The sequence below is a fragment of the Pygoscelis adeliae genome, unplaced genomic scaffold, assembly GCF_000699105.1.
Source record: "Pygoscelis adeliae isolate BGI_AS28 unplaced genomic scaffold, ASM69910v1 Scaffold119, whole genome shotgun sequence".
Lineage (NCBI taxonomy): Eukaryota > Metazoa > Chordata > Aves > Sphenisciformes > Spheniscidae > Pygoscelis > Pygoscelis adeliae.
The window spans coordinates 214,727-231,526 of record NW_008825560.1 but is presented as its reverse complement, the minus strand read 5'-3'; the positions used below and the strand labels follow the sequence as shown (position 1 = coordinate 231,526).

Genomic DNA, 16,800 nt, shown 5'->3' with positions numbered 1-16,800 from the left:
CTTCACTGGACTTCGCTGTGTGCAACAGTGCAAAAGGACCTTTCCTTTTGCATTTTGAGGTTAGTCTCCCTTCATGCTTACTTCACTTTAGTTCACTATGGAGAGTGGTCTTGGAGGATTGAAACTTAATTCTTTTAGGATGAAATTAAACTGGAAGACACGCTTCAGAAGCCTACCTAATACACTCCAGTCACAAATGAGCACTCTGATCATTGGATCAAACTAGAGCTAGTCCAAAAGAAAAAAAAAAAAAATCCTGAGATGTGTAATAATGTTAAAATCAGGTCTTCAGTACAAATCCACAGTACCTGCTAACACCTTGCACCCATACACCTATGAAATCCACATGAAAAAAAAACAACTTTGCAAAGAACTTCCATACAATTCAAATATGAAATCTGATATTGCTCAGCAATTTTCTCAGACTCCATCAAGGAAATTATACATTACACAAGTTGTAAGTGAGCATATATGAATGATGCATGTCAAAATTTGTACTTCCATAGACACAAAAAAGTGTGCTACTGATGACCGAAGAAACCTCATTCATTAAATTAATTCAGAGCAAGTATCTGACAACTATATATCCAGAACTATAATAATAAAGGACAGAGTTCCAGGCCATCAAAGGGAAGCTAATAGACCCTTCTGAACGCCAAAGCAGAGATCTTCAAGGCAAAATATTAAGATAAAACATGAGTGTGTAGACTGCAAGCAGTAAAAAGTACATTGGAATATAACAGATACTACTTTCATGCATGAAATGCAATACTGCAACACATATGCCTGAAACACTATTGTCACTATAAAAAGCTACAAAAAACAATGAAAACTGAAAAGCTAAATGTGTCCTCCCTCTTCACTTCAGCATAATTTCTACATTTTTAGAAAGATCTTAAGAACTAGAAAGCATATGAAAATACAGCAAATCAAAAAGCTTTAATGGATTCATTGAGCATAAAGAATTTAGAGTTCCATCCAGTGTCTTGGACCTTCTCTACTTTGAAGCCCCTAATCACATAAGAATGAACTTTTTTTTTGTCAGAACAAGGACTATTGCTAAACTAGAATTATCTACATGCTGCAACTCTAATTGCCTGCCCATGAATTTGGAACACTTAAAAGACTCACTCAGTGATGACTAAGACTTAAAGAGGCATCAAAAGAAGAAAAGAAAAAAGAAAAAAGGAGGGGAACAGAGGAGGGGAACAAGGGAAAATAACTAGAGAAAGTTAACATTTAATCTATAGTCATTTAAGGCAGAATACCTGAAAGGAGAACAGAACAAAAAAGGGTGGACAAGGAGTCAAGAGAACAGATGGTGCAAGTCTAATGAGGTAGTACTGACTGTTTATAGTCAATTTGGCAATTGTGTACCTGGCACATAGCTCACACTTGTGTTGCCATAATTCTGATGGGAATTAATATGTGGAACTACATGAAAGAGAAAACCCTAAAATGAATGCATTGTAATCAAATCAAAATAAACAAATAAAAAACCAAACAACCAACCCTTAAGATGTGTTTACAGCTGTTCACACTCAGAAGATAACAATAAAACCACAGAACAAGCACAACAGGAATTTATGCAATTCAAAGTATAGAATAGAAAATCATTCAACAAAAATATGCATTTAGCTACTGAAGTTTGGATCTTACCCAGAAAAAGAAAGGAAAAAAAGGGGAATGTTTAATATTTGCAAAAGCCCACAAAAAGATAAAGTAGCAAAGTACTTCAAAACAAAAGGCTTAATTGTTAATTTAGACTAAGAAAAGATATCTGACAAGTAATAGTTTCTGACATGGTGCAGTATTAAAACTATTAACATGAAAAAAGTGAAAGGAGTTATGATGGACTGCATGAAGGACAGAAAAACACAAGAAAACAGGAATTCCAAAAAGAACCCAAGCAAAAAACCCCAAACAAAAATATCCCAACCCAACAAAAAAAAGATAATTAAGAACAAAATAAAATCACAATCCTTAATAAGATTAAAAAAAGAAAAAAAGAAAAAAAGACAGGGATGTTATATGGAAGATAACCATTAACTGAAGCAGTCAAAAGTAGCATTTTGCTCCTCAGTGCTCTCAAGTTTTATTTTATTTTAATTTGAAACACAGATACCAATATACTGTTTTGAGCCCTGGATGGCTCGGTATTTTCAAACTAAGTGAAATCCTTCCAGAACTAAGACAGACTCTTAATTTAGTACAGTGATAGTACGTATGTATTACTTTTGTTAGTGGGAACAAAAGGAAGGGAGGGAGAGGAAAGGAATGAAAATGAAAAAAAAACTCTCAACGAAGCAAGACTTTGGATAATGGGAAGTAATAAAACTTTAAGGAGGACATGTACAAATGCACTGGTTTTGATCAAGGTACCGTCCAACTCCTGACACTATTTTAAGCCAATACATGTTTTTAAATCACACTTGCTTTATGAATCAGTGCTTACTTAGTTAAAATAACAACAATAAGCAGAAAGTACAAAATTCCCTGGAATCACATTATCATTTTGGAGATGGTGGGGCAAAAATGAAAGCACAGAGGATCCTAAATAAAATATTTCTTTGGAAAAATGAGTAGACTACTGAGACCAGGTCATCACCAAACAGACACAGATGTGGAGGAACTGTGAGAAGGGAAATTTCTTCTAGAACAGTCTATACTCCCGCACTATAGAAAAAAGTTTTAATGAAAATGTCCCTTTCACAGGATTTTTTTTGTTTGTTTGTTTTTACAAACATAATCATTCTGGAACACTACAGCAAAGACACACAGCATATTTAAGATACAAGACCACTAAGCCATACTATACCCTCTTTAAGTAGACTATAGCAGAAAAGGCGGGCTCTTTCCAAATCTCCCAACTGTCGACAAATTCCTGTATAGACTCGACATAGAGCCTGATTGAAATTGTAATTTGTGGCGTTCTTCTGAGCCTTGAGTTTACTGAGAATAACATGCAGGAAGGACTCTGCTAAATGCTATAAGGCACAAAAAATATCGTTAGACTATTATATACTTGAGAATATTTGATAACGTTATAGTAGTATGACAAGTAAAAAGAACTATCTTATTTGCAAGAATACTGTTTGCATACATATAAAAATGCAGAAAAGTAAATCAGAGGCAACCAGCGAAAGAAAAAAGAGTGAGGAGCAATTTCCCAGAATAAACATGCCTTAAACAGATGCAGTATAGGACTACTATTCTTTAAATATAAACTGTTTAGTTATGTGATTGAAAACTATCTTCCTGAAACAAAAAGTGAGGAGAAGAATAATGACAGGTAGAGGAACCCCAATAACCTAATAAGAGCAAATGGAGCACCCTGACTTGGCTACTCCCAGAGCTGTCACAGGAGGACAAACAGCCAATTGTCCAGGTGTGACACTTACTAGATTAGTCATCAGCAGAGTCTCTCCCCAGATCACCTCACGCACTGCAGGAGGTGAGAAGGGGGCATTACTGTCTACAGTAACATGGGACTCAATATGAGATGCAAGGAAGGAGAATATTGGGAGTGTGCAAGACAACTATAGGATGTTTAGAGGGAGGGCTAAAAGTGGGGAGTAGAATGAGAGACTTAGGAGCCAGGTGCTGGGGAGGCCACAGGTTTAGACTGGGTACCTGCAGACACCAGGGAGTCTAAGTGTTGGCTTCGTGAGGAACCAGAAGGTCCAAGCCAGATACCTGAAAGACCGGGGGTCTGAGGGTCAGATGCAGGTAAGGCCATAGGTCTGGACCAGCTACTGGAGGGATGTGTGTGCACTTCTGTGTCTGTAAGTCTGCCAGTTCATGAGACAAGAGGGAAGAACAGGAGTCACCTACCAGATATACTGTCTAATGTTAGCTCCTGGAGGGATCCATACTGTCTGCATATATGTGTATGTATTTTCCACTACTAGGCTTTCACCCTGATCAGCCAGAGAAGGGAACAAGATCAGGGGCATATTGTGTGCGTGTGTGCCTATCAGGAGTACATACTCAGCCTTGCTACTGGCTGGACCTGGAAACATAAAGCTGCTGCAGCCTTGCTTCTATGAAGTTACCAGATTTGGCAACTCCTAACAAAGATAACCCGAGAACTTGGTGGCAACTTCTGTGGAGAACTTAATTACATTCAAGAACTGAAACAGGGCAAAATGCTGCCATGCATCAGTTGGTGAATTGCTCTGCTGCAGACTACAAATTATCTATGAGAAAGACATCAATGTGACTAAATTTTTTCAACACTGATGCTAAGCAAGTTGTGAGAAACAAACTAACGAAAGATTTTTCCAATAAAATTCATTTGAACAACCTGATATAGAAAAATAAAGGTAAACATGGAATGAAAGGGTATGTCACTATTGTATATACAATGCAGTTTATCTTATTTAATTGAAAAAAAAAAAAAGGTAATTGAACCTCACACTTTTCGAGGAACTCCTTCTACAATTGTTAATGCTAGCCACCACAAAAAATGCTGCAAAAATAGTGTTTTATGTATACATCAAGAAAGCAAACGTACTTACAAATGCAGTTTTGCATCTTGAACACCACTGAACAGTAATTTCTTGTACAGTTCTATATTTTCTTAAGTTATACAAGTTTAGATGTCTGAAAACCTTTCAAGACTACATTTTGGCACTGCAGATTGCCTGAACAGTTGAGAATTCAAATAGTACATACTTATACTCTTTTCACCTGCACAGAAATCATTATTAAAGCACAAAATTAAAAATTATGCTACTTACCTTGTTTTTTATTCCAAATTCATAAACAACTTCTTTCTCTTCATCTCTCATTATTGGAATCTTTGAGATATTGCCGACATACACATGACCTTTAATAACTGGTAACAAGTCAAAACAGGATTCAGCAATTTTCTTCAGTGCCAAAGATACTTTCTGGCAGTCAGGATCAATAACCTTCTTTACTGGTAGTGATCCTTCTAAACTGGAATTGCGTGCTGAATCACTGATTTCACAGCTTTCGTCACAGAAAGCCTCCTGCATTTCAGAGATTGTATTTTTAGTATTTCCGATAGCAGCAGTATCATTGGGCTCCAGCTTTAGTGGTTCACTGTCCAACCTCAGCCTCTTTGCACTTCTTGGCATAGATATTGGCAATAGTGCCCGTTTTTCAAGATGATTTGATGAGCTTGAAAACAATTGCTGATTTTGCACATCTTTGTCTTGATCTTTGCTACTATCAGATTTCAAATTGCTTCCAGTTTTAACAAAAGCAGTTGATGTAGATGCAATTGCTTTGAACCCACCTATTTGAGCCACAGGTCCTGGCAAGCTTTGGCTGTCTGAAAAAGCACATCGGTTAAGCTGAATATTACCTTTCAGAATGTTTAGTGTCCTTGCCCTTGCAGACAGCTCCGGATACATAGTGTCCAATATTTTCACAGAGTTCTCCTGAGGAGCACCTGGAGCAGCACTATCAGCTGCAAACAGAGGAAATCTTCCTGGGACAGGAAGTGCATGCTTTGGAATGGAAGTACAAAATTTCAAAGGTGAGGAGCGAATCCTTCTACCTACTGCCATTTCTGAGGGTGAGGGAGGAGAAAATAGAAGAGCAGATTTTACTGTTGGAGTATCTGTTAATGGAGACATGAGAGGAGGAACAGGAGTTTCACGTAGTGGGGATATCAGGTCATCAAGAGGGGAAAGCAAAGAGGATCGACCAGTAGAAGACATTACTGGGGACATGGTACCTGCAGCTTTTGGAGGAGTAGCAATCAAAGGCAGTAGCAAGGGGGGCAGAGGAGGACCCATCTCTTGCCTAATTTTATTTATAGTCTCGGATGAGCATTTTGTTGCCATAGAAGTATCAGCATTTGCAAGAACTGGCTGAGTTAGTTTAACTTTGAGAGTTTTTGTTTTTCTTTTACCTTGAAACAGCCTCTTTGATAGCTTGGCATGCATTACTTGGGCAGCTGTCTTGGTTGAAACGGTCAAGATTTCAGACGGTTCTTGCTCTTTGCACTTCAATTTATTGCTCTTTTTGAGAGCAACATCCACACAAGACTCTGACTCCAACATACATAGCTTCTCAAATACTGTTTTTTGTGGCTCAGAAGGCTGCCTATCTGTCTGACAATTGCACTCTACATCAGATAGGGCTGGACTTGGAAGATACTTGACAAAAATTTTTTTTCTACTGCTGCCATCTAGGATAACATCAGTGTTGTTTTCTCCTATGTTACAAGCAGAGCAAGTTTGATTATGATTATATTCTTCAAACACTGAGACCCCTGTAGTAGGTACAGGGGTCTCATCATCATGACAGAGATGTACCCCATGTACATCAACACCGTGTAGTAGACTTTGCTCCACATTTGACTGAAGTTTTTCAGAATCATTTTCTTCTAAGAAATTGCCAAGTGCTAACATTCTTGTATTTAATTTACTGTTTTTTACAGCCGGTCTGCAAGTTTCTGAGAATCTGGTTAACATCTGGCATAGTGGTAATCTATTTTTTGAAGTATTTGGCATCACAGGGCTTTCTTTTGATGGCCCAGTTTTTAATGGACTTTCCTCACTGTCATTGATGCATCCAGCTCTGTTAGAATCTACCATGCATTCATTAGCACTCTCAGTATTTTCAGGGGTTACTACTATACACTCTCTTTTCCAGGAGGCTACGTCTTTAGGATAACTCTCCCCAACCACACTTGACAACTCATTTGCAGTATTCAGAGAGGTGTTTGTTTCACTGTGTGTATCCATATCCACCACAGTGTCTGCTTTTAGATGACTAGCTGTCGAAGTATTTCCTGGGTGCATTGTTGAATGAAGTTCACATACTTGGTAATCAGCATCAACAATTGCACCAGCTTCCAGAGCACCCACTGCAATTCTCCTGGAAGCTCTCAGTTCCTTTCTGAACATGGGAACACATTCAGAACATTTCACATATCGAACTTTTTGTATAGAAGAGTCTTCCTCTTCAGATTCATTGCTCTGCTCTGGCATATCAAAATCATTTTTAGTCCTTTTTATGTCATTTTTCCCAGATGCCTCAAAACTATTCAATTCTTTGCTTTCTCCCCCAGCTGTTAGTGAATCAGTTCTAGAGGGATCTGTTCTAACCTCCCATGTAGAAGTCCTGCATCCTGATTCTTGACAATTAAACTTCTGGAGAAGAAAAGTATTCTTATTGTAAGAGTTTGCATCCAGGATCTGTGATTTAACAGATGCCTGAGGTTCTTTATCTACTGGCTGCTCCCTCTCATCTGGAATTTTCACTTCATTTTTGTGTACGTATTCCCTCTCAGGGCAGTCCAGCTCTTTGCACATGTTGTCTTTTTCAGCAGACAGGATCTCACCACCCTCTTCCAAGCTTCCTGAAGAACAGTTAAATGCACTACCTGTAACACAATTTTTATCTCCTTTGTTTTCCCATGTATGGGAAAAAGCAGCCTTTTCTGTGAAATTCGTGTCAAGAAAACTGACAACCTTCTGAAGACTGAAATTTAGATCAGGAGGCATTGTGGATTCCAAGCCAATTCCCACTTTCACAGGAGAATCTGCTTCTTCAGCATTTATACAGCCCATCTTCAAGTCCCCTTGAGTAGAAAAAGCCAAGCCACTATTAAAATCCATTTCTGAAGTAGGCTGGCAGATGATCTCTGAAATATTATTTTTCTTCACATTGACTTCCCAGTTAAATGAACTGGAACAAGTCTCAGTCACCAATTCCTTGCTTTGTTTATTTAATTCCCCTTTTGTTTCATCACATTTAACATTTTCAGTTACCAAGAACTGATTCAGAGGTTTTGCAAACTGTGCCTTAGAAGCAAGATTACTTTCTACTAAGACAGATTCAATGGTATCCACTCTTTCTAACAGTTCACTGCTTTCCTCTCCGAAATCATCTGGATTAACTTTGAATTCAGTCTCTTGAGATTCGAACACTCTAAAGTTTTGAGTTTGGGACAACACACGTTCTAATGTACTACACAAGTTTTCAGGTTGATTTATTTCACCTTTTATTTCTGTAAAATCTAATACAGAGGATTCACACTTAGCTACACTGCTTTCTGCATCCATAATGCATGCTGTCTTTGGTAGTGCAAGTGTACCTTCCAAGTCTGACTTCCCTTGTGATAAATTACTACCATTTTCTTCCTGGTGTGGCTTGCCTTTTAAATATCCCCCCTCCTTTATATCTACTAATTTTCCATTTTCTGCACTATGGAGTAGCTCTGACGATTCAGCTATTTCTAGAACACTTTCTCTGTTAAATTTCATGGCTAGTTCAATAGTCTCAGGTCTGGTTATATACATGTCTTCAATTTTGAGCTGTTCATCATCTTTTGGAAAGGCTGACAAAGCAGCCCTCTCCATATGTACATTTTTGTCTATGTCATCCACAGACAATGAATTTCTGATTCCTTCAATAGCAGATACAGGTAAGTGATGTCTAGAGACTTTAACAGTCTCTGGTTCGCATTCTCTGTCCGCTTCATCTTTTATTGTTTCCACACATTGTTTCTCCAGTATCTCTTCACTGTCACGTTTTATTTCAGAGCACTGAGAGTGTGCACAGACCTCAATAGCTGCAGTGTCTGCCTCCGTCTCCATAATTATTCCCTCCCCATCACGCTGTATCATTAGGTCTTTAGGACACTCCACTTCACAGAAGGATTTTGTGCTACTGAAATCAGACAATACATTTTCAGAGAGCTCTCTCTCATTATTTGCCTCTGCACAGAGTCCTTTCATCTGTACTGCAGCTGTTGTTTCCTCTCCAGTTATCACTTGTTTTACGTTTTCCCCTACATCACTTGACGTATTAATTACTTTGATTACATTTTTTGATTCATTTTCAACCACTTCATTCTGTATCAACACATCAGATTTCTCCTCGGAATCTTCACTTTGCAGCATGATGCATTGCTCAGGTGGCAAATGAGTAACATTTTGGGGAACAGATACTGCCCTGGGAGTTTCTCTGGGAGTTTCTCTCTCTCCTGATAATCCATCTCTTTCTGCTTTCATTAATTCACCATGCTTTTCATGTGTACCCTCACAATCAACAGCTCTGATTAAGATTACATTCTCCTCTGTTTGCTCTACCTTACTACATTTTTCCATCTGATTCTGAGGCTTGAAACTGTGTAACATAAAATCAGCTGAAGAACCTCCCTCTTCACTGTGCATGTCCTCACTCTCTCCTTTCTGTTCTTTGATGGCTTCCAATTCACGTGCTGTTGCTTCAGTTAGTTCTCTCTTCTCAGTTTCCATATTCTCAGAATTCTCCTCCAAACAATCTTTGTTAGTTTCCATGTTTGTAATTAAAGTAGCAGCTTCAGCGTGCTTTGTTTCAGCATCTCTCTCCCTCTTGCTTGACATCTTTGGACCAATATGAACATTCTTTTCATTCCAACTCAGGTTACATGAGATTTCTGCATCAAGACCATGCTCATATGATTTGCTCTGTCTGTTACACTCCTCCTCGAGGCTGAATACATTACAATTCTGAGGCTGAACTTGGTCTTGTAAAATATCCTCCACTGCAGAAGCACTGCAATCAACTTCTTCGTCACTGGAACCTATGACTTCTCCAATCAATATATCCTTTAATGAAAAATACAAAGTTAGTGTTCCAAAGCCTGGTATCAGTTTTAAGATCTATTTCTCTAAACAAATACACTAGTGGCCCTGACATGCAGTGGTTTTGAGAGATTAAGGCTGATCAACAGAATTACATCCTTCTCCATCATTGTTCTTCATAGCAAATGGGAAGTACCTCTGTGAAAAGTCAGAGACTTTTTCACCTACCTACTTGCATTCTAAGATTACTGGAAAACAACATTTGAGTAGGTTCCCCTTGACTTTCAAGCTGTGGAATTTTGCTATGAAAGCCACGCTTACACCCAACAGGAGTTGGGACTGTAAGTCTGCAACAGTGGGAAAAGAAATTATGACAGCAGTTGAGACATGGGTGACTTTGTTTTAAATATACTTCTGAAAATTATGTTTTGCCCCTTTCCACAGGCAGTATGCTAGAAGTTAAAAAAGTATCCATACGGATCTAAACACTCACAGGGAGACCCTTTCAGTGCATGAGTAACTAATACTGATACTCAAAAAAATAAAAAAGCCCAGGAATATCAAATCATTATTTTTGCAGTAATTATACAAAGTTAGTGCCAAGTCAGACACATCCTGAAACTCACCTGTGTAGTTAGTGGCGAAAGCTGTACTGGAGAAAGTAGAGCAGGGAGAGGCCTGGCCCAATTCAATATATCCATCACATTTCCACCTGGGCCCTTTTGCTCCTGATCAGAGAAGTCTGAACTGCTGTGTGCCCCATCTGTCTGTATTATCACATCTACAGTTTTATCCTCACCACCCTGCAGACGTTCTTCAGTAGTCCTGTTCTCAACACAGTCGCCTCCAAAAGGCTCAGTACACGCTTGAAGTTGCATGGCTGTTACAGAATTTTGCTTTCCAGCACTTTCTAGTGAAGAATACCAAGGTAGTGTTTTGCCGTCACACTTCCTGATCTTTTGGTGGATTTGTACAGTTTCTAAGACACAAAAATATTGTTAAGAACTTTTTCCCCTCCCATTTTTCTTTATAGAAATAATACATCATAGTAATAAGAATGCATAACCGTCTTTTCAAGTGATGTTCCCATAGACTAGTAATAAGAAGCACTTAATGTCACTTTCAGAAATATTTTCCTTACAGAGATCAGATATTGTTATTCACAAACAATTATTTTTTCATGAAAAAGGTATATGTATGTGCAAAGAGCTCCCCCCCAAACCACTTTCTGACTTGGATCGTTAAGGCTATTCTTCCCAATTTTTCTTATCAGGAAGGGCCATACTGGGTAGGACTGAAGGTCCATCCAGCTCAATGATTTATTTCAGTTTTAGCCCAGTAACTGATGTTCAGGAAAAGCAGGACAAGCATGCAGTGACATTCCCCACTCAGGTTGTAATTCTCAGCTTAAAGCAACCTGTAGCTTTGAGCCAGCAGCTGCACTTGCTGACCAGTTACAGTTATACCCTGCGATAAACACAGTAAGGGAGTTCTTAGCTATATTCCTAGTTTTATGATTTAATATGCATATGCTTTTAAAGCATTGGTTCTTTAAATTTCAATATTGAGTCTAATTGTGCAAGATTTTGTCTCTAATGATGTGAATTAGATAAAGCTGAACCCTTAAAAAAAAAAACCTTAGAAGTGAGGTTGCCCGCACAACATACCTATGCAAAAGGAGTTTGAACCACTAAGACAATGAAAGATACTGAGCAGCTGACAACCCTTTCAAGATAATGTCAACTATACCAGTTTTACAGTTATTCTAGCAGCAAGAAGGCATGTCCAAATGCTCTGTGCGATTCTTTGCATTGTATTTTGTTTTGTTCCTTTTCAAATCACACTTTTTATTATTACACAGTAACCCATTTCTTATGCATGCAGAGAAAAGACATTGCCCCAGGAAAGTCTAAACAGTAGAGACAAAGAATTTAAATATTGATTATAATTGCGCTAGATACTTTTAACAGTGAAAAGATGGCCCAGTTTTCTGAAATTTAAATTCTATGATTTTATAAAAAGAAAAGACGACCTCCAATAAAACAGCAGAAATCAACAATCCCAAAATCCCAGTGTGCCACACGGAACTAGAACCTACTCTGTAGTATTTGCAATTCTTATACGACATTTGTATGTGTGATCTTGTTTATAGTGCTCACAAACACTATTGGACACAGAATCAGCAGTATTCAAGCAAGAGATCACGCCTATTCTGTGTACATCCAGGTACCATCCCACAGTATAAAGAACAGCACATGCACAAAATGGTTTTGAACAGAGGACGTATTGATTTAATTGGCACAACTTGCATTCTGTTGGAAAAATAAAAAAGAATAGTGTGCTTCATTATTGCTGTCTGTGTTTATTCACTACTAGAACTTGCAGAGATACTCCTGAAGCAGCATCAGTGGTGGTATCAGATTTGAAAATACTAATTTCATTCGATAGGTGAAAATTACCTCCCAGAGATCTGTCTCCCAATAACCTTTAAGCACATTCTGATATGTTGGCTCCACTAAAGGAGTTAGTAGGAAAACTGATCAAACCCCCTGTTTCCAAGATCCATCTCAGTCACTCCATGTAGCAGCTCCGTGTCAAAATCTCAATTGTTGCAATGGACAGTAGGAGGAGGGAGAAACTGTTCACCCTGAAGGGCCTTACCACCTCATTTTCCCCAAGGATAAGTAAGCTCTGATATCTCCTTTGGTCAAAGGAGCATCTTACAAGTTTTAAGATCACACACAGTTTTATAAAGTTATTTATGAGCTACAGTACATAGAGCTTCCAGGATGTTCTACATCTTGTCATGAAAAACCTAGATTCCTTTTACAATTCGAGTCCCATTAGACCATCCAAGGGAAAAGCAGATCCTTCACAAGCAGAAACAAAGAAAAGAAGGAAAATTCAGAAGGTGGTTCTCTCTAAGATATAATCTTGGATTGTATCTTAGATTTCTGTCACGCTCCTTTGTACCAACCAGTTCTAATCTCAGAACTTTCTCCACACTGAAGCGGTCAGAAACAAACAGTTCCGTATTTTGCCCCTAGAAGAACTTCCAATTAGACAATTGGGAAGTTTACTTTGCACAGTGAACTACACAATAGTACTAAGTTATCAGGCACTTTACATCCTATCTATACTCTCAAGATCAGTCATACGCCTATATGGAGCCTAAGAATATTGATATACACTATCCACTGAAAAGTTCCCTCTGAGAAAGGGGTCAAAGATATAATTTCTGAATAACTAAGAGATTCTCCATCCTTCTCTCTTCACCCCTTTCCAACCCAATCCCTGATAACTTTGTCTGAATTTCTTTAGGAATGAGATGCTTTTCTCATGGTTACCCCTTTATCTGTAGGAAGAGTTGTCATAGCAATTTTCAAAGGTTCAGGATATAGTAAACTTCTCTATAGGAATCAGTCAACTCTTTGGCACCTTGGTCTGAACTTCAGGTCCAGGAAAAGCCCTACTAATATCGAGCCCTTCTCATCAGAAGGATCCTCTCAAAGATCATATTTCACAGACAAATTTTACTTTATCCAGGGAATCGTACTCTTTTTCATTATGTCACTTACCAAAATTATTAAGTTTTGTCCTCAAATCTACAACCTGGAATCTAGCTTCAAACCCTTACATCGCTGCTTTCTCCCACTTCTGAGAGAAGGTTAAGATTACTCTGATCTGAAAACACCATCAAAATCTACCACGCACTACTGTGAAATAATTCCTTGATGAATAATGGAGAAAGGAGAGCAGACATGAAATAAGCAATCCAATGCTAACATCGGTTGCTTTGGTACTAAACAAATTGAATTTTACAACTCAAATCCTTGCTCCTGATCATCCACATTGCAGGGTAATTCACCGCTGCAAAACAATGTCCTCTTCTCTCCCCACCCTAAACAACAAAGCAACTTTCTGACACAGGTCTTGTTTTTTTTCTCTCAAAAAGAAAGACCAGATTATCCAGATGCTGGATGTTTTAGCAAAATAATTCATCTAGCCATAGAATCTCTTCTGGTTTACAGCAAAATCTCATCACTATCAGCACAGTGACTGCAAATGCCTGGCAGTAGCAACTGCACACTTCTCAAGGACAAACAGCAATATTTCTCTGAGGAAAAATCCCGCCACAGAAAATTTCTAATGCCCTGCTGACAACCCTCAATTTTTCAACCTGTTTCCAATTATGTGAATTTCAGGATGTTTTATACACTAGCTATTCTTCAGAACTACAGACCATATTCTGGTTTTCGAGACAGCAAATCCCCACATCCCATCATAGGAAACAAATAATTAGGGTGAACATTGCATACCTGAAACTAAATGTGTAATGCTACACTATCTAAAAAGGTGTTATCTTAAGAGATTTTCACATGGTCTTTAAGACAGAAAAGAGGTCTGCTTCTTAAATCACTCGCATCCTATGGACTTTAATCTCAGGACCATAAAACATACACAGGCCCTTAGGGATTTGGTCTTATCTTTGTATTTTACATGTAATGCCACTGCCTTGTATCTCCTTTTATCTGGTATTAAAGCAGACACCAAGGTACCTCCAGTATGCTCTGTTTCCATCCCTGCTCTTAACATCTGCATGCAGCTTCTCCCCTATCCTGGATCCTCAAACAAAAAGGAAGATCGGATAAGATGGGTATAGCTCTGTAGTAGGCCAGATTTAGCTCAGAACCCTGTTATACGTAACTACTTGAAGAGGCTCAGCTCCTCCCAGACGTGGTCTTCCCATCTTCCCTCATCTCCTCTCACCATAAACCTGCATATAAACAGTGCCTGTTGGAGAATCCAAATTACCAAAATCTTCAGCATTGGGCTGCAAGATTATTCAAATTCTTCTTCACATGTCCATTCACAATGTAGGTGACTTTACGCTCAAATTACATGGGAAACAGTTTTCCGAAGTCTAAAAAACCAGCACTGTCTTATTAACCTTAGATTATGGTCTAAGGTTATTGGTCTGATGGTCAGCTGCAGGTAGAGTCAACTTTATTACCGGCAGATTTGTAACAATACTAACGTGACCAAGCAAAATGCTTTTAAATTAAGTTTGGTAAAACCTCCACGTTTCCTGGAAAAAGCATGAATGGAAAGCATGATGAGTCTTCCAGTTTTCATACATGAACATGCTCTTCAAGAAAGCCATTCAAAGTGGTATCAACCCTGGTGGAACAGAGAAGGCACTGATTCTAATGCAAAGCTTTGGATATTTTACAGCACACTTGAGTGTACTAAGAAATCAGTCAAAGAGGTATCTTTCTGAAAGGCTAGATCCAGGCAGACAGATGAACTGACGTTCTCTGGAAAAGATGCTTCAGCAATACTACCGTCAAGATGATTTGCTCTCTAAGATGAAACCATTATAATATGGGACAAGAAATTAGGGCAAACTCATTAAGATCCTTTTACTTGCTAGAAGATTGCATCTGTAAACATAAGCATTTTGCCATTATGAATCCAAGGTAATGGCCGCTTTCACGAGAGGCAGAACACCAAGATGGCTGTCCTAGGCTTAAAGACGGAAAAAACAAACGCAAAGCAACAGAAAGTAAGATGTATTTCTACAATATCTAGCCACTCCAACAAAAGCAAAAGAGGGACTGACTAGAAGGGACTGTTATGGACAATTGCTTCCTTTTGTGAAAGTACTGTAGTTTCCTTGAGAAGATGTGAATAGGAAAGATGGGACAAGACTCCTAGAATCTAAAGACCCCCTTGCGGTGGATGGGAAGGGGATGACACTAGAAACCGATACCCCTGAAATCATCCGTATTTCAAACTCCCCAGCTTCTTGTGCTTGTTCTTGTCACTTGATTGACCCTTGATCAAGAAACCAAATTCAGAATCTCAGGGGACAATTGTCTAGCTCAGTTTTGGAGCTGAAGCCACAGATCTGCTGCATTAAACTGGTGGGAGTGAGGTGGATAAGCCGGTTTATGAGCCGGTCCTTATATTTTGGCGCCTCTTAAGTGGATTCCACCGGAACACAGTCTGAAACTAGATTCATTGGGACCTACACTGGTATCAAACTTTCAGACTTAACAGGGTGGGGAGACAGGATAACAGTTCACCTTCAAAGCTCTTAATAAGGCAGGGTACTTATCCCAGACAGTATCTCTACAGCCTGAGTTAACAGAAAACCAAAGTAGCAGAGAAAATAAAAGAAAAATGAAAGATTAATAAGCACACTCTGGAGAGACAACTACAGAAATACTAATGCAGCTTCAAGGCACCTATTACTCTTGAGGGCAAAAGGAAAATGACATCTGTTATGTGAAGTTAAAACAGTTCAAGTTTGTTGTGAATGTGCATATGGATAACTACTCAGATTATTTTTTATTATTATACTGAATATCACATTACAAAATTAAAGCTATCACCAAATTATACGTTTTGTTTCTCTGTATCACAAATATGAAAATTAATGCACCGTTATCTATTATTATTCATGCAGTTATGAATGAAGAAAATGGTAGTAACAGCTTCTTAAATTTTACAATCCAACTATGTTACCATGTGTTTGTTTCAGACTAAAAAGAGTGCTTGCATGCTGTAATTCACATTATACACTGCAGATTTTATAATGATATAATAATTAAGGTATAAACATGAGAGGTGAGTCTGGACTACTTAGAAATAGCGAAAGTGGCTTATAGTAAAAGAATTTGATTTCTCAATTGCAACAGCAGATTACAACAGCTTTTATTTAGTTTTATAACAGCCAGTTTACTTGGCTGTTCAAATTAATATTTGCAATTATTTTCAAATATTCTAATCACACATGTACTTGACCAGGCAATCACCAAGGGAAGTATTTAAGTCTGTCAAAAAAGTGTTATGCAAACAGTACCCATCACAGTAAGACTAAATTAATGCACTTGCATATTAATAAATTCACATTTACTGGAACCTACCTTCTGTAACAGTCAGTCTTCTTTTTTCAGGCCATGCCTTATCCTGAACAGAAGCTGAAAAAAATGTATCAACATTTATTTTTGGTCAGAAAAAGAGACAGCTTCAAGAAAATGTCAAGACTTAGCATGCCATCTCACCCAAGACAGGATCATTTTCTCGATTCTCTCTTTTTCCTGTTGCACTGTCAATGCACATCCAGAGTTCTTCTAACAAGAGCTTTATTTTTTCTGTTAAAATAAATATTTTTATAAATTGAGGAAAACCTCAACTGCTCAGAGAGCTAAGAATTTATGTTTCTTTATTTTTACTCAGA

General features: G+C 38.2%; 2 protein-coding genes across 2 annotated transcripts in view; both read right to left on the bottom strand.

Annotated features, from left to right (window-relative positions):
• LOC103923916 (uncharacterized protein KIAA0947-like) overlaps nucleotides 1–6,220 on the bottom strand; it is a 14,000-nt gene extending 7,780 nt beyond the window's left edge. Inside the window, exons 1-2 of the mRNA XM_009332355.1 lie at nucleotides 4,743–6,220; nucleotides 2,819–2,987 (exon numbers count right to left, since the gene is read on the bottom strand). Coding sequence (XP_009330630.1) covers nucleotides 2,819–2,987; nucleotides 4,743–6,038 — 1,465 coding nt within the window. The 5' untranslated portion in view covers nucleotides 6,039–6,220. The remainder of the gene's footprint in view (nucleotides 1–2,818; nucleotides 2,988–4,742) is intronic.
• The window catches only part of LOC103923921, a 42,339-nt gene continuing 31,705 nt past the window's right edge, over nucleotides 6,167–16,800 (bottom strand). Inside the window, exons 11-15 of the mRNA XM_009332361.1 lie at nucleotides 16,625–16,714; nucleotides 16,487–16,540; nucleotides 10,181–10,533; nucleotides 6,294–9,578; nucleotides 6,167–6,193 (exon numbers count right to left, since the gene is read on the bottom strand). Of these exons, the coding sequence (XP_009330636.1) occupies nucleotides 6,167–6,193; nucleotides 6,294–9,578; nucleotides 10,181–10,533; nucleotides 16,487–16,540; nucleotides 16,625–16,714 (3,809 nt within the window). The remainder of the gene's footprint in view (nucleotides 6,194–6,293; nucleotides 9,579–10,180; nucleotides 10,534–16,486; nucleotides 16,541–16,624; nucleotides 16,715–16,800) is intronic.